The 23,558-nt window shown below is 43.3% G+C and overlaps 1 protein-coding gene across 1 annotated transcript in view; it reads left to right on the forward strand.

The window, feature by feature from the left end:
• The first annotated feature begins 296 nt into the window (after nt 1-296).
• LOC126285417 (short transient receptor potential channel 4-like) overlaps nt 297-23,558 on the forward strand; it is a 214,960-nt gene continuing 191,698 nt past the window's right edge. The window contains exons 1-2 of the mRNA XM_049984823.1: nt 297-491; nt 20,089-20,244. Of these exons, the coding sequence (XP_049840780.1) occupies nt 297-491; nt 20,089-20,244 (351 nt within the window). The remainder of the gene's footprint in view (nt 492-20,088; nt 20,245-23,558) is intronic.

Consider the following 23,558-nt stretch of genomic DNA (forward strand, 5'->3'; position numbering starts at 1 on the left):
GCCAACATATAACAAAATCTGAGGGGGGGGGGGGGGGGGGTGATGGGCAGGTTCCCTTGTAAGTTTGAAAACAAGCGGGAAGGATGGTTCTACACACTATAAAACTTTCACACATGCAGAATGAAAACTGTATTTTCACAAAAATAATGGAGTGACCCTCTGAAGCTACTCAGTAGTAGTACTTAAGACATAATGCACATATAATGGCACGGCCCAGGCCAATTAACCATAAATGTAACAGAGGAGAGAGATTAGGCTATAAAGTAATGGATTACAGGTAGCGAAAGGAGGAGAGGATGTCACGGCGGCCGTCGCGGAAGCGGTTGGACGAAGACATGGACGCCGAAGATGAGGACGAGGACGACCCTCGCGAGCTGTCGGACCGCGCGCCGCTCACCCGCAAGGCTGGCCGGCGAGCCTCCACGTCGGCGCCGCACCTGCAGGCGCCGCAGCAGCCCAGCCGCATGTCCTCGCGGAGTCTCCAACCGCAGGTACAGCCCGCCTCCTTTGCACCTCGCTAGATTCCCAGCCACCAGGTGCTCCAACACCATGGCCACGGTCTCTCAAGCACCCCTTTTCTTTTCCGCAATATTGTAGCGCAACTTTACGCTAGCACAGGAAAGGTTCAGTTAATGAAAGCACTAAGCCACAATTCTCAAACGTGATTGACTTTATTACACTATATCTCTCTGAGAAAGTTTCATTCCTTGATACTTATTGTGCTTCCATACTTGATCTTAAGCAAGGGTAGACAAACATCAGCTCATTTAACATTATATACACTTCTGGAAATTGAAATAAGAACACCGTGATTTCAATGTCCCAGGAAGGGGAAACTTTATTGACACATACCTGGGGTCAGATACATCACATGATCACACTGACAGAACCACAGGCACATAGATACAAGCAACAGAGCATGCACAATGTCGGCACTAGTACAGTGTATATCCACCTTTCGCAGCATTGCAGGCTGCTATTCTCCCATGGAGACGATCGTAGAGATGCTGGATGTAGTCCTGTGGAACGGCTTGCCATGTCATTTCCACCTGGCGCCTCCGTTGGACCAGCGTTCGTGCTGGACATGCAGACCGCGTGAGACGACGCTTCATCCAGTACCAAACATGCTCAATGGGGGACAGATCCGGAGATCTTGCTGGCCAGGGTAGTTGACTTACACCTTCTAGAGCACGTTGGGTGGCACGGGATACATGCGGATGTGAATTGTCCTGTTGGAACAACAAGTTCTCTTGCCGGTCTAGGAATGGTAGAACGATGGGTTCGATGATGGTTTGGATGTACCGTGCATTATTCAGTGCCCCCTCGACGATCACCAGAGGTGTACGGCCAGTGTAGGAGATCGCTCCCCACACCATGATGCCGGGTGCTGGCCCTGTGTGCCTCGGTCGTATGCAGTCCTGATTGTGGCGCTCACCTGCACGGCGCCAAACACGCATACGACCATCATTGGCACCAAGGCAGAAGCGACTCTCATCGCTGAAGACGACACGTCTCCATTCGTCCCTCCATTCACGCCTGTCGCGACACCACTGGAGGCAGGCTGCACGATGTTGGGGCGTGAGAGGAAGACGGCCTAACGGTGTGCGCGACCATAGCCCAGTTTCATGGAGACGGTTGCGAATAGTCCTCGCCGATACCCCAGGAGCAACAGTGTCCCTAATTTGCTGGGAAGTGGCGGTGTGGTCCCCTACGGCACTGCGTGGGATCCTACGGTCTTGGCGTGCATCCGTGAGTCGCTGCGGTCCAGTCTCAGGTCGACGGGCACGTGCACCTTCCGCCGACCACTGGCGACAACATCGATGTACTGTGGAGACCTCACGCCCCACGTGTTGAGCAATTCGGCAGTACGTCCACCCGGCCTCCCGCATGCCCACTATACGCCCTCGCTCAAAGTCCGTCAACAGCACATATGGTTCACGTGCACGCTGTCGCGGCATGCTACCAGTGTTAAAGACTGCGATGGAGCTCCGTATGCCACGGCAAACTGGCTGACACTGACGGCGGCGGTGCACAAATGCTGCGCAGCTAGCGCCATTCGACGGCCAACACCGCGGTTCCTGGTGTGTCCGCTGTGCCGTGAGTGTGATCATTGCTTGTACAGCCCTCTCGCAGTGTCCGGAGCAAGTAAGGTGGGTCTGACACACCGGTGTCAATGTGTTCTTTTTTCCATTTCCAGGAGTATATATATATATATATAGAGAGAGAGAGAGAGAGAGAGAGAGAGAGAGAGAGAGAGAGAGAGAGAGAGAGAGAGAATCATTGCTCTTCCAGACTTGATCTTACGCAAAGGTACACAAACATCAGCTCATTTAACATTAAACTTTTAGGCACGCTATTAAAATAATAAAAGACTAAAATATATTTTACCAAGCAGTAATATTTAAACTATCACTACCAAAGCAATCAGAATCCAACAAGCCTGGTATTTCGACTAGAAAAACAACTAGACCAGAATATAACCTTTCATCTTACTCTAAGCAGGCATCTACCAATGAGCTCATGTTTTTAAATAAAAGACACAGACCATAAAATTTTAAGACAAAGTTTCTCATACAAACATTCCTCTAATTAAATGTAGAACTATTGTTGTCGGTGTTGAATGGCTGTAGATTTCTGATGAGAACAGCCATCACTGAACTGTTCACGGTTAATCACTCTCTGCTCTACTTTCCTATTCATACCGAATCCTACTCCCATTATACGCTTTCCTGCTCCTGCTGATATTGCCCTATATTCATCTAACCAGAAAGCCTTGTCTTCCATTTCATTTCATTGGTTCCCACTATACCTACACTGAGCCTTAGGAAGTACCTTGTGGATGATGGTCTGCAGGACTTCGGACGCTCACTTTACGTAATAAATGACACACCTACAGCCGTCGTTTTGATGTTATTTTATTTTATTACAATCAGTTTCAGTGATTCAATACGTCATCTTCAGGCCTTAACTGACGCTGAGAGGGTGAACTCCAGTCGTACACACGAGCCCATCAGTGGCCAATATTTATGAACCGGCTTCTGCAGAAGACTGTAAAAGCGAAGTTGTGACGCAACCATCCTTGACCGAGTAATCTTTTCCTGAAATTGTTTCATATGTTTGTATAACTAACCAAACGAAATTATAAAACTACATTTCCTTATTTTCAGTCATTATTTATTGTTTGAAATTTATTGCTTTTCGCAGCAACTGTAACCATACGCATTTACGACTGATTGCGCTACGTTAGTTCATACTGTTCAGCACTTTGAAAAATAAAACTTGTTCAATAATTTTCTTATTCAGTAATCACTCCTGTGTTATGCCCTCTGTACTCTGTCTAAAACTACATCTACATCTGAATGACTACTGCAATTCACACTGTAATGCTTGGCAGAACATTCATTCAACCACCCTCAGACCATTTCTCTAGCGTTCCGCTGAGGGAAAAACGAACACTTAAATCTTTCCGTGCGAAGTATTATTTTATTTTATTACGGCGATCATTTCTTCCTACGCAGGTGGGCGCTAATAAAATATTTTCTCATATGGAGCAGAAACTTGGTGACTGAAATTTCGAAATAATATTTTTTCAAAGGAAAACGCCAATGTTTTACAGATTGTAGCAACATTGTGACTGCTCATAAAGAGAAATCATTCTATGCGTTGCAATTTGCTTGAAGTCAATCCAATATTCAAGTGCAACCATAGTAGGAGGTAAGTATTTTTCATTCCAGTTCTCCAGGATATGGCACATTACACTTTTTCCGAACAACTCATCTTTTCGGACGATTCGAAGTTTCATCTATCGGATAAAGTAAAACGCCATAATACAGGGGGTTTGAAAAAGAACGCCCTAGTTTTAAGTATAAATATAATAGGGAAATTAATGAAATATTACATCAGTGAGTACAAATCATCAAAGAGAATTCCTTCAAGTTTTGTTTAATGTTAGTAGACGTCAACGTGGGATCCATTTGTTGCCCTGCACACGTCGAGACGATATTCCACTTCTCGCCACGTATTCACCAACATTTCAGGTGTGACTGTCCCAACTGCCGCGACGATTCTTTGCTATAAATGATTGATGTCTCTGATCTTCTTACTGTACACAAAATTTTTTATGTGGCCCAGTGGGGTTAAGTCTCGGCTTCGTGGTGGCCAAGGTATTGGGCCAGCCCTGCCTGTCCACCTTCCTAAAAAACACTACCGGTTTCCTTGAAATACTTTAGCCAATAACAGATAGTTTTTGCTGTAGGTGGTTCACTACCACACTAACATCCAAAATTACGTTGCACTGTTATAACTGACTCAGTTTTCACAAGCCAAATAACACACTGCGCTTTCTGTTGCGAACACACATTGTTGCTTAGCTACTCTGCACTGCACTGCACGCCCGCCTGGACAGAACTGAGGGAATAGAGGAAAAAAACAGCACTGGTGCCATCTCAAGATCAAGCAGACCTGCCAACTGCAGGGGAGCCAAACTTGGAGAGTAGATGAATCAAACACCACAAACTAGAATAGTGTATGTCACTCTTTACAGATTCTAAGACACATTAAAACTAGGGCGTTCTTTTTCAAACAAAGTGTATAACAATTTGGGAGTCACAAAATGTTGGTGTCGTCGTCGAACATGAAAGAGACTCACCGTAACAGAATGTGTTTTCTGCGTTTCTGTTCACAAAGTTTAAGGACCTTTCTGTTTTGCGGAGGAAACTATGAGAGGAATGTTGTACCTATGCATGCTGCAAAATTGATTGCTTCCTGAGCTTCACGCAGATTCCAGTGATTTCATTTTTATGCATGAAGGCGCCCCACCTAACTTTCACCTTGAGGTGCGGTGTTATCTTAACAACAACACCCCAGAATATGGGACTGGAAGAGGTCGACAACAAAATCTTGTTCATTTTGTTTGACCTTCCAAGTCACCAGACCTCACACCTTGAGATTTCTTTTCTCTGTAGGGTTATATAAAAGATAAAATACAAAAATGCAGTAAATGAAGTAGGCAAAAAGGAATACATACGTCTCAAAAATGAGATCGACAGGAAGTGCAAAGTGGCTCAGCAGGGTTGGCTAGAGGACAAATGTAAGGATGTAGAAGCATGTATCACTAGGGGTAATAAGACAGATATTGCCTACATGAAAATTAAAGAGACCTTTGGAGAAAAAAGAACCTCTTACAGGAATATCAAGAGCTCAGATGGAAACCCAGTTCTAAGCAAAGAAGGGAAAGCACAAAGGTGGAAGGAGTATATAGGGGGTCTATACAAGGGCGATGTACTTGAGGACAATATTATGGAAGTGGAAGAGGATGTAGATGAAGATGAAATGGGAGATATGATACTGCGTGAAGAGTTTGACAGAGCACTGAAAGACCTGAGTCGAAACAAGGCCGCGGAAGTAGACAACATTCCATTAGAACTACTGAAAGCCGTGGGAGAGCCAGTCCTGTCAAAACTCTACCATCTGGTGAGCAAGATGTATGAGACAGGTGAAATACCCTCAGACTTCAAGAAGAACATAATAATTCCAATCCTAAAGAAAGCAGGTGTTGGCAGATGTGAAAATTACCGAACTATCACTTTAATAAGCCACGGCTGCAAAATACTAACATGAATTCTTTACAGACGAGTGGAAAAACTGGTAGAAGCCGACCTCGGGGAAGATCAGTTTGGATTCCGTAGAAATGTTGGAACACGTGAGGCAATACTGGCCCTAGGACTTATCTTAGAGAATAGATTAAGGAAAGGCAAGCCTACGTTTCTAGCATTTGTAGACTTAGAGAAAGCTTTTGACAATGTTGACTGGAATATTCTCTTTCATATTCTGAAGGTGGCAGGGGTAAAATACAGGGAACTAAAGGCTATTTACAATTTGTACATAGACCAGATGCCACTTATAAGAATCGAGGGGCATGAAAGGGAAGCAGTGGTTGGGAAGGGAGTGAGACAGGGTTGTGCCTATTCGTAGTAGGAATTAAAATCCATGGAGAAGAAATAAAGACTTTGAGGTTCGCCGATGACATTGTAATTCCGTCAGAGACAGCAAAGGACCTGGAAGAGCAGCTGAACGGTTGGAGAGTGTGTTGAAAGGAGGATATAAGATGAACATCAACAAAACAAAAACGACGATAATGGAATGCATTCGAATTAAATCGGGTGATGCTGCGGTAATTAGATTAGGAAATGAGACACTTAAAGTAGTTAATGAGTTTTGCTATCTGGGGAGCAAAATAACTCACGATGTTCGAAGTAGAGAGGATATAAAATGTAGACTGGCAATGGCAAGGAAAACGTTTCTGAAGAAGAGAAATTTGTTAACATTAAGAATAGATTTAAGTGTCAGGAAGTCTCTTCTGAAAGTATTTGTATGGAGTGTAGCCATGTATGGAAGTGAAATATAGACGATAAATAGTTTGGTCAAGAAGAGAACAGAAGCTTTCGAAATGTGGTGCTACAGAAGAATGCTGAAGATTAAATGGGTAGATCACATAACTAATGAAGATGTATTGAATAGAACTAGGGAGAAGAGAAATTTGTGGCACATCTTGATTAGAAAAAGCTATCGGTTGGTAGGACATGTTCTGAGGCGTCAATGGATCATCAATTTAATATTGGAGGGCAGCGTGGAGGGTAAAAATCGTAGAGGGAGACGAAGAGATGAATACACTAAGCAGATTCAGAAGGATGTAGGTTGCAGTAAGTACCGGGCGACGAAGAAGCTTGCAGAGGATAGAGTAGCGTGGAGAGCTACATCAAACCTGTCTCTGGACTAAGGACCACAACAACAACAATATAAAAGACAGAGTCTTTTTCCTAGTTATTCTTCAACAGCTGAGAAACAGAATTGTTGAAGCTGTCAATTCAATAAATAGGAACCTGTCGATTCGTGTGTGGAATGAAATGGACTGCCGTTGCGATGTTTCTCGAGCAACGCATGTTGAGTGAATGGTATAGTGTTTGTGCGAACATAAACCTTTGAAACTTCCTCTGTCCAGTGACACGCGCAAAGTGTCTCTATCTTTTATAGTTTCTCTATAATAAGCAACTGAAATTTGTTATTTGTTTTTGAGTCACCCTGTGTGAGCCATAAGTTCTGCTGCCTACCGTCCTGATGGATCGTAGCGTCTATCCGGGTACATAGTACATATCCGGGTACATAGTACACGAAGCAGTTGGCCCTTGAGCTGCATTAGCATCTCTGCCGTCCGTTCCCCGCACCTGGTAAGCGGCCTGAGCTGTCCGGCTTATGCGGTTAACTCCGGTATCTGCAGGGGACACCTGCTCCACTGTTGCTGAGACTTCTCTCGGATATATCCTGGTCGCCTGCCAGCAAGGCTGTGACGTCTCTTTCTGTAGGCGTCTGCAAATTGTTTCCTGCGGGATGACCAAACCGCTCGGATGACGAAGGATCAGTGCTGCTTTAGCGCAATAAACGACATTTGCAATGAGATGTGAAGTTGTTTCTACAGTATTACCTCTCAAGATACTGTATAACACACAGTTGCGAGTACTTCTAACCACTGTTGGCGAATTCCTGTGTTATTCCTTTCGAATGAATATCCGTTTACCTCACTGCATACCTTACTCTCTCTTACCTACAGGCTGTTTCGGAATTCCCATTACAAACTACTAGCACTTGTAGAGGGAAATGAGTAGGTAATATTATGAATCGGAAACCACATCCGGAAACGTACTGTTTCTGTGCTACAACCATTTGAAAGCACGTTGGTAACGCGGCCACTTTTACAAGTAAGAGCGACCCAGTATATCACTTGTTTTATATTTCCGCTCATTAATAGCCAAAGGAGTTGCTCGTGTACTTGTTGACAGGTCCTCTTCAATGTGATGCAGTCCGGCCTTTTCCAATTCGGGTGTGCGGAATGTCCTTGGAGCACCACTGTCACGTCTGCTGAAGGCTGAAATACCCCTTTCTTGAAGCCGTTGCGTAATTGTGGCGAAAAGTGTATGCTATGGAATCGGACGTTGCGGATAACGACCTTGATAAAGGTGACGATCAACTCTACTTTTAGCGTCAACTTCGCCATACTGGAGCATCATGTCAATCTATTCAGAAACGCGTACTCTACCATCTTGCACTCGCAGACACGTGAATGAGGCTCGAACCAGGTCAGAGAGGTAGGATGGACGCAAATGACACCAACCGATCCAAAGTAACCACCCCCACCATGACTGCCCTGTTGCATACCTACCTCGCACGGCTGTAGCACGGAAGTTATTACGTACTGACTCCCCTCTTTAAGTACTAGAAGTCTGTAAAGGGAATTTACGAACACCCTGTATTTATCACTAAACCTGGTCAAGATATACAATGGAGGCATCAGAGTTGTAACACAGTTTTTTCTCGAATACCTGTTTTCTAATTTTTCACCATTGTGTATGGTGAGAACGTCCTCGCCCTTCTTTCTCACTTCAGAACCCTCTGAAAACTTCTGTTAAATTTTTGTATGGACAGTACCAACTTATTACGATCCTAGCAGTGCGTTTCTACATTCTTTCCATTTTTCGATGTCTGTCACCATCCCTACTTGATAATTACTTCAAACACTGGAGTCTCACTCCACCATTGGCCGTATTAATGGTTTGTACACGATTTCTGTTACAGATGCACCGCACCTTACCAGAATGCTTCCAGGAAATCTGACTTTTCCATTCGTCATCTCTATGAGCGATTTTACTGGTTCGTCCTGTTTCATATTAATTCAGAGAGTTACGCTACATACATTGTCCGACAAAAAATGAAGGACGCAGAGTCATGGACGGATGTTACCGTAAATTAGTACAAGTAGACAGCTTCGACGGGTATCTAAACAGTTATAATTGCAGTTCTCTGTAACAGGTACGACGGCCACAAGAGTGCATCAGTTTTGCTCTTGTTCACTGTGAAGGACTCAGAGATGCAGCATACTCATGTGAGGCAGCATTATTAGCATCAGACATGGTTTGAAAGGGATCTTCATTTGGCTGGCAGGTCGAACAGTGCAGTAGCCAGCGTTCTGGGGCATTTGGATGTGACAGTGGTCCGATGTTGGACTGAATGGGAAAGGGAAGGCATGAAACTCATCAACAATGTTTCGAGCGACCATGTCTGACCACCATAAGGGAGAGTCGCCGTACCGCGCACCAAGCAACGCACACGTAACGCCTCCACATCTGCGTCTAATATCCGAGAACAAGTAAAGGGCTCCCTGCAACATTCTGCGTTATTCAGCACCACTGGTCGGAGACCAGCAGCAGCCGGACTAGGGAATGACTGTCCCATACGTGGGATGCCGTTATCACCAGAACACAGGCAGCTAAGTTTGGAGTGGTTCTGTGCCCAAGAAGCATCATGAACGGCATTGCAATGTGTTCAGCGATGCACTGTCCTAGATGCTCATCGTCGGTGAGCATGGAGGCCACCTGGCGAGAGATCCCATGTTTCCAATGTTTTGGAGAGACTCAGTGGTCTTACTCCTGGCATCATGGTGTGGGAAGCCATTGGTTAGGACTTTAGGTTCCGCTGGGAGTAATTGATGGAACTCATATGGTATAACGGGACATCACAGACAACATATGTCCTCATGTGTTACCGTTCTTGTGACAGTACTTTGGTGCCATTTTTCAACAGGACAATACACATGGCACGTGTATCTGTGAACTGCCTGCGACGTCAACTGCGTCCCAATGCCAGTATCCAGTGCCAGTTATAACAGTTGCAGGCCAGTTTGCCTACAATGGCTTTATGGTACCCGTCCTAATCAAATCAATATGTGCATCCAGGTCAGTAGTACTGATAAGTAGGCTCGTACTATCGCCTTCTTTGTAAATATGACTCTATTTTGTAATCACTGAAATAACATCATATACCCTCTCATCCCGTGAAGTATCATTTAGCTTCCTCCTCCCCATCTGAATGCTTCACTTTTTTTATCGGGTAGGGCATTTAAAACATGTGACAGGCTCCAGAATTTCACCATTAAGCTCACAATCGTGTTCTTTCGATTTGTTATGTGCATTTGCCAACGTTTAAAGAGAATTTTCATTCATTACACCATGAGGAAATACTAACCCATTCATTCTGCATTTCCTTATGGTCATCCGGGAGCGATACCTTCCTATACAGGGTGTTTCAGAAGCGATGATCAGTAATTCAGACATGGAAAGTACAGGCCAAAAATAGCTAAAAAGCTCCAGTAATCTAGTTAGCAACTAACTGTAAAGCCCTAGATACCACAGTATTTACGTTGATATCTTAAGGTTTGGGATCTACTCTCCGTTTGTTTACGCATGCGGAACTGCTTCCCTTTCTCCCTCCGTGCATTGTGCAGTACCGGCCTCACAATCAGTTACGAACGTGAAGGCACCATCGACAGACGTTGCACCAGCTCGGAGACCGCGTAACTGGACCTCACTTCCTACCACAGAAACTAATCGGACAGCAGTACATGCGGTTTCTGCGGCGTGTCCCTCTGGATGTACATGATGGTGTCCCACTGAACCAACGCCTGAACATATGGTTCATGCAGGACGGTACCCCAACACATTCTGATTTACGAGTGCGCCGGCTTGTAACTCGGATATATGGTCAACATTGGATAGGTAGGGAAGGACCTGTGCCATGGCCTCCAAGGTCTCCAGATTTAAATTCCATGGATTTCTGTGTATGACGTCATGTCAGAAGCCTGTTCTACGCTACTGAGGTCAACGCTCTTGAGGAATTACGATTGCAGATCGAAGCAGCCTTCCAGCATTTTCCGAATTCCCTAGGACTGCCGGAGAGCAGTAAGGAAATCAATGTCGTATTCAGACGAGTGGACAATATTTCGAACACATACTTTAATGTTTAGAGATGCCGCGTGTTCTTAGACACTGATGGGCTGCAACAGAAAATGTGTTGTATCTCGACAACGGATGATTTGTGGACCCATGTTTATTGGAGCTTTTTAGCTGCTTTTGACCTGCACTTTCCATATGTGGATTGTTGACTATCACTTCTGAAACCTCTGTATACAACAGCCTCGACAGCGAAAAATGTTATGCGTTTCCCACCCCATCTGATAAACTGTTTATGTGTATTGAAATTATCAGCGATCATATTCTCTTTCTTGAGTCACACCGTGGCGCCTCAAGTACCTAGAGAATTCCATTAAAAGTACAAGTAATTTGTAATGTTTCTAGACTCGTGTTTGTAAGTGTTCGGTTGGTATCTCAGAAATGCAAAATACTTATTTTTGATAGCAGAATACGTAAATCTCAGTCCAGTGCAAGAGAAACACATGAAAATTTATTTGTTGTTGTTGTTGTTGTCTTCAGTCCTGAGACGGGTTTGATGCAGCTCTCCATGCTACTCTATCCTGTGCAAGCTGCTTCATCTCCCAGTACCCACTGCAACCTACATCCTTCTGAATCTGCTTAGTGTACTCATCTCTCGGTCTCCCTCTAGGATTTTTACCCTCCACGCTGCCCTCCAATGCTAAATTTGTGATCCCTTGATGCCTCAAAACATGTCCTACCAACCGATCCCTTCTTCTAGTCAAGTTGTGCCACAAACTTCTCTTCTCCCCAATCCTATTCAATACCTCCTCATTAGTTACGTGATCTATCCACCTTATCTTCAGTATTCTTCTGTAGCACCACATTTCGAAAGCTTCTATTCTCTTCTTGTCCAAACTAGTTATCGTCCATGTTTCACTTCCATACATGGCTACACTCCATACAAATACTTTCAGAAACGACTTCCTGATACATAAATCTATATTCGATGTTAACAAATTTCTCTTCTTCAGAAACGCTTTCCTTGCCATTGCCAGTCTACATTTTATATCCTCTCTACTTCGACCATCATCAGTTATTTTACTTCCTAAATAGCAAAACTCCTTTACTACTTTAAGTGTCTCATTTCCTAATCTAATTCCCTCAGCATCACCCGATTTAATTTGACTACATTCCATTATCCTCGTTTTGCTTTTGTTAATGTTCATCTTATATCCTCCTTTCAAGACACTGTCCATTCCGTTCAACTGCTCTTCCAAGTCCTTTGCTGTCTCTGACAGAATTTCAATGTCATCGGCGAACCTCAAAGTTTTTACTTCGTCTCCATGAATTTTAATACCTACTCCAAATTTTTCTTTTGTTTCCTTCACTGCTTGCTCAATATACAGATTGAATAACATCGGGGAGAGGCTACAGCTCTGTCTCACTCCCTTCCCAACCACTGCTTCCCTTTCTTGTCCCTCGACCCTTATAACTGCCATCTGGTTTCTGTACAAATTGTAAATAGCCTTTCGCTCCCTGTATTTTACCCCTGCTACCTTCAGAATTTGAAAGAGAGTATTCCAGTCAACATTGTCAAAAGCTTTCTCTAAGTCTACAAATGCTAGAAACGTAGGTTTGCCCTTTCTCAATCTTTCCTCTAAGATAAGTCGTAAGGTCAGTATTGCCTCACGTGTTCCAACATTTCGACGGAATCCAAACTGATCCTCCCCGAGGTCTGCATCTACCAGTTTTTCCATTCGTCTGTAAAGAATTCGCGTTAGTATTTTGCATCCGTGGCTTATTAAACTGATAGTTCGGTAATTTTCACATCTGTCAGCACCTGCTTTCTTTGGGATTGGAATTATTATATTCTTCTTGACGTCTGAGGGTATTTCGCCTGTTTCATACATCTTGCTCACCAGATGGTACAGTTTTGTCAGGACTGGCTCTCCCAAGGCCATCAGTAGTTCCAATGGAATGTTGTCTACTCCGGGGGCCTTGTTTCTACTCAGGTCTTTCAGTGCTCTGTCAAACTCTACACGCAGTATCTTATCTCCCATTTCGACTTCATCTACATCCTCTTCCATTTCCATAATATTGTCCTCAAGTACATCGCCCTTGTATAGACCCTCTATATACTCCTTCCACCTTTCTGCTTTCCCTTCTTTGCTTAGAACTGGGTTTCCATCTGAGCTCTTGATGTTCATACAAGTTGTTCTCTTTTCTCCAAAGGTCTCTTTAATTTTCCTGTAGGCAGTATCTATCTTACCCCTAGTGAGATAAGCCTCTACATCCTTACATTTGTCCTCCAGCCATCCCTGCTTAGCCATTTTGCACTTCCTGTCGATCTCATTTTTGAGACGTTTGTATTCCTTTTTGCCTGCTTCATTTACTGCATTTTTATATTTTCTCCTTTCATCAATTAAATTCAATATTTCTTCTGTTACCCAAGGATTTCTACTAGCCCTCGTCTTTTTACCTACTTAATTCTCTGCTGCCTTCACTACTTCATCCCTCAAAGCTACCCATTCTTCTTCTACTGTATTTCTTTCCCCCATTTCTGTCAATTATTCCCTTATGCTCTCCCTGAAACTCTGTACAACCTCTGGTTCTTTCAGTTTATCCAGGTTCCATCTCCTTAAATTCCCACCTTTTTGCAGTTTCTTCAGTTTTAATCTACAGTTCATAAGCAGTAGATTGTGGTCAGAGTCCACATCTGCCCCTGGAAATTTCTTACAATTTAAAACCTGGTTCCTAAATCTCTGTCTTACCATTATATAATCTCATACATTTTAGTATCTCCAGGGTTCTTCCATGTATACAACCTCCTTTCATGATTCTGAAACCAAGTGTTAGCTATGATTAAGTTGTGCTCTATGCAAAATTCTACCAGGCGGCTTCCTCTTTCATTTCTTAGCCCCAATCCATATTCACCTACTATGTTTCCTTCTCTCCCTTTTCCTACACTCGAATTCCAGTCACCCATTACTATTAAATTTTCGTCTCCCTTCACTATCTGAATAATTTCTTTTATTTCATCGTACATTTCTTCAATTTCTTCATCATCTGCAGAGCTAGTTGGCATATAAACTTGTACTACTGTAGTAGGTGTGGGCTTCGTATCTATCTTGGCCACAACAATGCATTCACTATGCTGTTTGTAGTAGCTTACCCGCATTCCTATTTTCCTGTTCATTATTAAACCTACTCCTGCATTACCGCATTACTCCTATTTGATTTTGTGTTTATAACCCTGTAGTCACCTGACCAGAAGTCTTGTTCCTCCTGCCACCGAACTTCACTAATTCCCACTATATCTAACTTTAACCTATCCATTTCCCTTTTTAAATTTTCTAACCTACCTGCCCGATTAAGGGATCTGACATTCCACGCTCCGATCCGTAGAACGCCAGTTTTCTTTCACCTGATAACGACATCCTCCTGAGTAGTCCCCGCCTGGAGATCCGAATGGGGGACTATTTTACCTCCGGAATATTTTACCCAAGAGGATGCCATCATCATTTAATCATACAGTAAAGCTGCATGTCCTCGGGAAAAATTACGGCTGTAGTTTCCCCTTGCTTTCAGCCGTTCGCAGTACCAGCACAGCAAGGCCGTTTTGGTTAATGTTGCAAGGCCAGATCAGTCAATCATCCAGACTGTTGCCCCTGCAACTACTGAAAAGGCTGCTGCCCCTCTTCAGGAACCACACGTTTGTCTGGCCTCTCAACAGATACCCCTCCGTTGTGGTTGCACCTACGGTACGGCCATCTGTATCGCTGAGGCACGCAAGCCTCCCCACCAACGGCAAGGTCCATGGTTCATGGGGGGGAGGAAAATTTATTTATGAATGGAAATAAGTGATCCTCACGCTACACGATGCGAAATCCACGCTAGGCTGTAAAGCAAACAATTCGTCTGCGAGAGAGCAATCCTTTTCAATAAAATTTACATATGCTGTCTGACTGCAAAACGAAATGATTCACACTAAAATGTTGACCCTGAATATAGCTAGTCTTCTTCTCAGTCTTGTAAACAATCGCTGTACCAGAACTGTTATTGTAATTACAGTACAAATGAACATAAAAATCAACTCATCTCACTTCCTAAAAAAACTACTTGTAAAATCACAAGATAGCATTTTACTTAAATATTTTAGTGATATGCAGCCTCTGAACTAATAAAATATTATTTTCACAAATACACTCTGACAATCATTGTACCTTACAATGAACATGAACTCTGATGGTAACTGAAGTTATTGCATATCTGTGCCACGGAACCTCGTCTGCTCTGCAACCTGTCACTATTAGTATTACTACCCCGACTGTCCAAAACCATATATCATTTGTCGGACTTACGATGTGCAATGAAAAGACAGTATCATACCTACTTTCATAAAAAGCTTCTTAGTATACAACTCGCGATGTGTAATGCGACTTTACAAACACAGTCATGAAAGTAAACGAAAATGTGGAACTAATCTTAACGACTGATAAATAACAAGGATCCAAGTTTAAGCATGATTCATTGAGTCATGACAACAATGTACATTTTCATACAGTTCTCACACCTAGACAAGTAAGCAAAATATTTGTTAATAGCTTTCCTGTGTACAGTTACTTTCCTTGACACTGTTTCTACTACAAGACAAAACCATATGTTGCATTACAATATTTCTACAGCAAACTTCAACCATACGCAATGTTCTAACAATAAGAAACTACACAGTGTTTTATTTACCGGATGATCAAAAAGTCAGTATAAATTTGAAAACTGAATAAATCACGGAATAATGTAGATAGAGAGGTACAAATTGACACACATGCTTGGAATAACATGGGGTTTTATTAGAACCAAAAAAATACAAACGTTCAAAAAATGTCCGACAGATGGCGCTTCATCTGAACAGAATATTAATAATTAGCATAACAAAGTAAGACAAAGCAAAGATGATGTTCTTTACAGGAAATGCTCAATATATCCACCATCATTCCTCAACAATAGCTGTAGTCGAGGAATAATGTTGTGAACAGCACTGTAAAGCATGTCCGGAGTTATGGTGAGGCATTGGCGTCGGATGTTGTCTTTCAGCATCCCTAGAGATGTTGGTCGATCACGATACACTTGCGACTTCAGGTAACCCCAAAGGCAATAATCGCACAGACTGAGGTCTGGGGACCTGGGAGGACAAGCATGACGAAAGTGGCGGCTGCGCACACGATCATCACCATCGACGAGCGCAAGAGATCTTTCACGCGTCTAGCAATAACGGATGGAGCGCCATCCTGCATACACATAGTACTTTCCAGCAGGTGTTTATCAGCCAGGCTGGGGATGATGCGATTCTGTAACATATCGGCGTACCTCTCACCCGTCACGGTAGCAGTTTTTGCTTTCCAGCACCATCTGTCGGACATTTTTTAACGTTTGTATTTTTTTGGTTCTTATAAAACCCCATGTCATACCAAGCATATGTGTCAATTTTTACCCCTCTCTATCTACATTTTTGGTCACCCTATATATATATTAGCTTAACAGTTGGTTTTATCATTCTTCCACTAACACAGTCTCATCAATAATTTTCTTAAAACATAATCTAACAAAACCCCTTTTTAAATGATGCCGCCTCCACTACACGACAGATCAGCTTCCATCCTTTTCAGACCAAGAAAATGGTTAAACTGTCCAATACACACAACCTGCTACTCTATTCAAATGAAGTAACCTCACTGACTAATATCTGTGGTCTCAAAAGCAGACTTACAAAGAATACGTTATATCCATACGACATAAGTTGAGCACATTTATCAAATTCGCAACTTCATTCACATTTATGGGCAAAGCTTCTTCATAAGTGTTCCGACACAAACTACTGCGAAGCTTCGCGAATGTTCGTTCTAGGGGAATTTGCTAATTGCTCGCATTCACTTCGGGACAATTTCTAGCTGTAGACAAGTCGACCGACTTTCCCATGCTCTTTCAAGTTGTGACGACTGCGATTCTACCCTGTCACTAAGTATCGCCAAAATACCTGAAAAGTACCGTGTTAACTAATGCAGTCAAAATCAAGTCGTATCTAAATAGGCGTTTCTCCAAATTTTACTTCCCAGTACAATATCTGACGGTGCATTTATCCCAGTTTAGCATAGAATAGCCATATTAAATAACATTTAAGGACATTGAAAAAAAATTTGCTTCTGTTAGAAGCCAAAGTTGAGTGATGAACCTACAATTTTACACGACTCCGACTCTCATTCAAAGTAATCACAATCCGTGTGGTTTGACAGCTACTCACCTTTGATTACCCACTATAGAATGTTAGCACCAATAGCAAGCGAGCTTCACTGTCATTGGTCGACGTTTAAGAAATTAATGGCGGGCGCCGTTGTCCAAGTAGCAAAGCATTACAATACCTCTGGTAAATGTTAAGGCAGACGAATTTAGACACACATCCGAAAAGTTATAAAAAAATACACTTGCAGCGGCAGCGGATCTAAAATGAAAAAAAAAATAAAAAATAAAAATGGAAATAATGAAAAGGGAAATGGCTACTGCTAATGAAAGTCAACAATGTCTACATAGAACACACCAGTTCGTGGAGAACACTTTTATTCTAAAAAAGACAAATGTTATGTGAATGTCAGCCAAAAGGAAAAGAAATTACAAATTAAAATTGTTTGCAATCATTTGAGTCTTTGAGAGGTGAGCGCTGTTTTGAAATCTTATCTTGTGTGTTGTGACGATGGTCGCAATATCGACGGCAGCTGGCTGGTCCTGGTGAAACGCTGAGATTTGCTCCCATGGTCATGTGATTGCAGCTGATGATTTTTTCCTCGCAATCGGGCGGGCGGTGGTATTCATTAAGCTGCAGATCTGATTACAGTGGCGTTTTACAGGCTGGTCGATGTAATTGTTGTTACAGATGTCCGTATGTGCACAGTTTTAATGTTTTCTGGCGCACACAATTGAAGTTTACTTACGCCACACACAATTTATAAAACTAGCCGACCGCGAATTCTGTAGAAAGTCAATTCGTATAATGGGTGCCGCGATCGCGAAAAAGCGTCCAGGGCGGAAATGAACTCACACACAATAGACAGTTCGCGTAAGTTCAGAACAACTGTTACTGATTGTAGGCGTCCGGTAGTTCATCGAAACCCGAATAAATACGTAAGTTCACAGTACTTGAGTGTACGAAAACACAGCCAAAATACAAGCGCAGTTCAATTCACAGAGCTACAATACCCTCCATTCTCGGTTGCATTGTCATAGTTACTACGTTTCACGGCACAGTCTCAGTATTTACTTCGCCCACTTTCTACACTCGCAATTATCATATCACGTCCTGGTATAAAACAGTCATTAAAAACGTACATCGCTTACCACTAAACTCAATCTTCACCAGCTCGTAATAGTCACGACTCCCACAGTAGAACATGTGTCCTCCTCTCTAGCTACCCAGCAACACAACCCCCCCGCTTTGTTGGATCGACTATCGATATTGCTCTCTCTCTCAATACTCTCGCCCACAGTTTATACAACATCAAAGTAAATTACACAACTATTTTCTACCAAACTTATTACTGTAAACGATAAACAAAAAATGATAATAAAGCTTTCCACAATCAATAAACTCTAAACATACACTCCTGGAAATGGAAAAAAGAACACATTGACACCGGTGTGTCAGACCCACTATACTTGCTCCGGACATTGCGAGAGGGCTGTACAAGCAATGATCACACGCACGGCACAGCGGACACACCAGGAACCGCGGTGTTGGCCGTCGAATGGCGCTAGCTGCGCAGCATTTGTGCACCGCCGCCGTCAGTGTCAGCCAGTTTGCCGTGGCATACGGAGCTCCATCGCAGTCTTTAACACTGGTAGCATGCCGCGACAGCGTGGACGTGAACCGTATGTGCAGTTGACGGACTTTGAGCGAGGGCGTATAGTGGGCATGCGGGAGGCCGGGTGGACGTACCGCCGAATTGCTCAACACGTGGGGCGTGAGGTCTCCACAGTACATCGATGTTGTCGCCAGTGGTCGGCGGAAGGTGCACGTGCCCGTCGACCTGGCACCGGACCGCAGCGACGCACGGATGCACGCCAAGACCGTAGGATCCTACGCAGTGCCGTAGGGGACCGCACCGCCATTTCCCAGCAAATCAGGGACACTGTTGCTCCTGGGGTATCGACGAGGACCATTCGCAACCGTCTCCATGAAGCTGGGCTACGGTCCCGCACACCGTTAGGCCGTCTTCCGCTCACGCCCCAACATCGTGCAGCCCGCCTCCAGTCGTGTCGCGACAGGCGTGAATGGAGGGACGAATGGAGACGTGTCGTCTTCAGCGATGAGAGTCGCTTCTGCCTTGGTGCCAATGATGGTCGTATGCGTGTTTGGCGCCGTGCAGGTGAGCGCCACAATCAGGACTGCATACGACCAAGGCACACAGGGCCAACACCCGGCATCATGGTGTGGGGAGCGATCTCCTACACTGGCCGTACACCTCTGGTGATCGTCGAGGGGACACTGAATAATGCACGGTACATCCAAACCGTCATCGAACCCATCGTTCTACCATTCCTAGACCGGCAAGGCAACTTGCTGTTCCAACAGGACAATGCACGTCTGCATGTATCCCGTGCCACCCAACGTGCTCTAGAAGGTGTAAGTCAACTACCCTGGCCAGCAAGATCTCCGGATCTGTCCCCCATTGAGCATGTTTGGGACTGGATGAAGCGTCGTCTCACGCGGTCTGCACGTCCAGCACGAACTCTGGTCCAACTGAGGCGCCAATTGGAAACTGCATGGCAAGCCGTTCCACAGGACTACATCCAGCATCTCTACGATCGTCTCCATGGGAGAATAGCAGCCTGCATTGCTGCGAAAGGTGGATATACACTGTACTAGTGCCGACATTGTGCATGCTCTGTTGCCTGTGTGTATGTGCCTGTGGTTCTGTCAGTGTGATCACGTGATGTATCTGACCCCAGGAATGTGTCAATAAAGTTTCCCCTTCCTGGGACAATGAATTCACGGGGTTCTTATTTCAATTTCCAGGAGTGTATTTATCTACTTACAAAAAAGAAATAATTTCCAGTTACATATTACATCAAGAAAACAACTTTTATCTCTATATTACAGGACAAAATAAAAATGCGCTACAACATCAAAGATATATGAACAGATGGAAAAATCGCAAAATAACGATGTCTTCACAAGGTGCTTCTACTATTTCATTAAGCATTTTTCCATTGATGGAGATTTACACTGCCCATGATGGAACTAGGAATTTCCTGGTACGTGCTTGTGATCTGTTTGCAGCGAGCGGCAGATGAGCCGCGCCGGAGTATCATACTGCCGTCCCTAGAGCAGAGTGAGCGCGAGTTCTTCAATCTGATCGACGCGGGCGATGTCGGAGCTGTGCAGCAATTCCTGCGTAGTCACTCTGGATTTAACATCAACTGCAAGAACTTCCAGGTATGTTCAGCGGCCGCTGTCGTTTAGCCTTGAGAAATTTCTTTCTGCTTCACTATTGGAGTTCGTATCAGCACTGCCATAGGCTGTATAGATGCATTGCATTGCACTAAGTAAGGAAAGTTATTGGGACAGCCACTGAAACTATAGTCGAGGATTGTTGTTCGTGTTGATTTTAGACGTGTTCAGAATTTGCAAACTGAGAATTTATGCATTTAGTGTACCAAGTGTTTCAGTTTTGGAGCTAATGACATCCTCTTTATCTTCATGGCCCTGTCATCTTGGTGTAAATTACATATCTAATCAGAATTTATTGAAGGGACCCGTGAGCCATTCACAATAGGAAAGACATCGTCCTTCCACCTGGATCCAAATAATAGTAGTATTGTAACAGGGCTCAGAAACTTGACAAAAGGCACCAACCAAGAATCAAGAAGAGATTAATTAGAAGCATATAACACGTGAGGCAATACTGACCCTACGACTTATCTTAGAAGCTAGATTAAGGAGAGGCAAACCTACGTTTCTAGCATTTGTAGACTTAGAGAAAGCTTTTGACAATGTTGACTGGAATACAGGGAACGAAAGGCTATTTACAATTTGTACAGAAATCAGATGGCAGTTATAAGAATCGAGGGGCATGAAAGGGAAGCAGTGGTTGGGAAAGGAGTGAGACAGGGTTGTAGCCTATTCGTAGTAGGAATTAAAATCCATGGAGAAGAAATAAAAACTTTGAGGTTCGCCGATGACATTGTAATTCTGTCACAGACAGTAAAGGACTTGGAAGAGCTGTTGAACAGAATGGACAGTGTCTTGAAAGGAGGGTATAAGATGAACATCAACAAAAGCAAAACAAGGATAATGGAATGTAGTCGAATTATGACGGGTGATGCCGAGGGAATTAGGTAGGAAATGAGACACTTAAAGTAGTAAAGGATTTTTGCTATTTGGGGAGCAAAATAACTGATGATGGTCGAAGTAGAGAGGATATAAAATGTAGACTGGCAATGGTAAGGAAAGCGTTTCAAAAGAAGAGAAATTTGTTAACATCGAGTATTGATTTAAGTGTCTGGAAGTCGTTTCTCAAAGTATTTGTATGGAGTGTAGCTATGTATGGAAGTGAAACGTGGACGATAAATAGTTTAGGCAAAAAGGGAATAGAAGCTATTGAAATGTGGTGCTACAGAAGAATGCTGAAGATTAGATGGGTATATCACATAACTAATGGGGAGGTGTTGAACAGAATTGGGGAGGAGCTTGTGGCACAACTTGACTAGAAGAAGGGATCGGTTGGTAGGACATGTTCTGAGACATCGAGGGATCACCAATTTAGTATTGGAGGGCAGCGTGAAGGGTAGAAATCGTAGAGGGAGACCAAGAGATGAATACACTAAGCAAATTCAGAAGGATGAAGGCTGCAGTAAGTACTGGGAGATGAAGAAGCTTGCAGAGGGTAGAGTAGTATGAAGAGCTGCAACAAACCAGTCTCACTACTGAAGACCACAATAACAACGACAACTGAAACTATAGTTGAAGATGGTTGTTCGTGTCGATTTTAGACATGAATGTCCGCGATCTTGTTCAGAATTTGCAAACTGAGAATTTATGCATTTAGTGTACCTGGTTTTTCAGTTTCGGAGCTATTAACATCCTCTTTATCTTTGTGGCCCTGTCGTCTTGGTGTAAATTACATTTCAAATCAGAATTTATTGAAGGGACCCGTGAGCCATTCACGACAGGAAAGACTTCGTCCTTCCACCTGGATCCAAATAATAGCAGTATTGTAACAGGGCTCAGAGACTTGACAAAAGGCACCAACCAAGAAGCAAGAAGATATTAATTAGAAGCATATTATTAAGAAAATCCACTTCTATTATCTATTGGTAATTTATCCGACCCAAGCATCGAGACCAACAACATACTATTCAACTTCAGTCCCGTACGCACTCATTCTGCTGAGCGAGGTGACGTTGTAACTTAAATATTCGACTCATATTCCGGAGTCAATCGCACTTCCAACCATTGTTAATAACGATTTCAATTGCTCACTGAATTAATTAAGATAAATGCAGAGCTGGTTCGTTCGAAAAGAAACGACCAGTTTCCTTCCCCATCCTCGACAAAGCTGACTCTAATAAGCACATCATGAACGGGACTTAAAATCTTATTCTTGCTTCCCTTTGCAGTCGTTCTCTAATACACATCTTGAAGAGTATTGTCGCGTTTTCTACAAATCACCTACTTGTCCGTGCTGCACATATTGCTCAGTTGTGTAATGCGTAAACGGAATCTCTCGACAGTAGTATTGTACTATTGTACAACATATACATGTACAAAAACGAATACAAGATAAAAATTTAAATATATGTCTGTTTTATTTTAGTCCTCAACCATCAAATGTGATGGCCTATTATCTTCATGCAGCAGGTAAACTTCCAGTCAACAGTACTCTAGAAACTCTGTTTGTCAGAAGGCTTAGCGTACACTACCTGATCAAAAGTGTTCGGACACTTATTAGCGGACGTTAACGTGGGGTGTGTCCACTCTTCTGGAGACACTTCCAATGAGATGTTTGAATATCTGTGGAGGAGGCAGTATTATTGAGGTGTCTGACTATCTGTGGATGAAAAGCAGCCTACTCTTCCTAAAGAGCTGAAATCAGAGCTCCATTGGTTCCATGTTGGAACTCTGGGCAAGCCAGTCCATTTCAGGAATACTGTTGTCCACAAACTATTGCCTCGGACACGCTTCTTTATGACAGGATGGGCTGTCATGCTGATACAATCATTGTCCTCGAACTGTTCTTCTGCTACAAGCTGTACTCGATGCTGTAAAATCTTTACATATCCTTCCGCATTTAACATATTCTTAAGCGTAATAAGGGTACCATAACCAAACCAGGAAAAATATTCCCATACTGTTACACGATCTTCTCTGTACTTCACTGTTTGCTCTAAAACTTGATGGCAGTTAGTTTCTTCAGTCACCCTGTAACCTCCCAACAGTAAAAAGTATAATTATAATATATAACATTCGCGTTTAGTGCAACCTCCCAGCAGTAAAAAAATAATGTGTATAGCGTTCACATTCAGCGTAACCTCCCAACAGTTTATTATTCCGTAACCTCGCAAAAATAACGTGAATAACCTCCCAATAAAAAATGTGACTCATATATAACCTTTCAATAATTAACTGACTGTGAAACTAAACTGGTAAATTTTGCACGTCAGCAGTGCTGCATCACGGCCGTGCACTGAAGTCGCCGTATAATGCGTATATATCTGCTCCTATAAGAAACTTTTCTGTCACAGCCCAAT

Source organism: Schistocerca gregaria, chromosome 1 (assembly GCF_023897955.1).
Source record: "Schistocerca gregaria isolate iqSchGreg1 chromosome 1, iqSchGreg1.2, whole genome shotgun sequence".
NCBI lineage: Eukaryota > Metazoa > Arthropoda > Insecta > Orthoptera > Acrididae > Schistocerca > Schistocerca gregaria.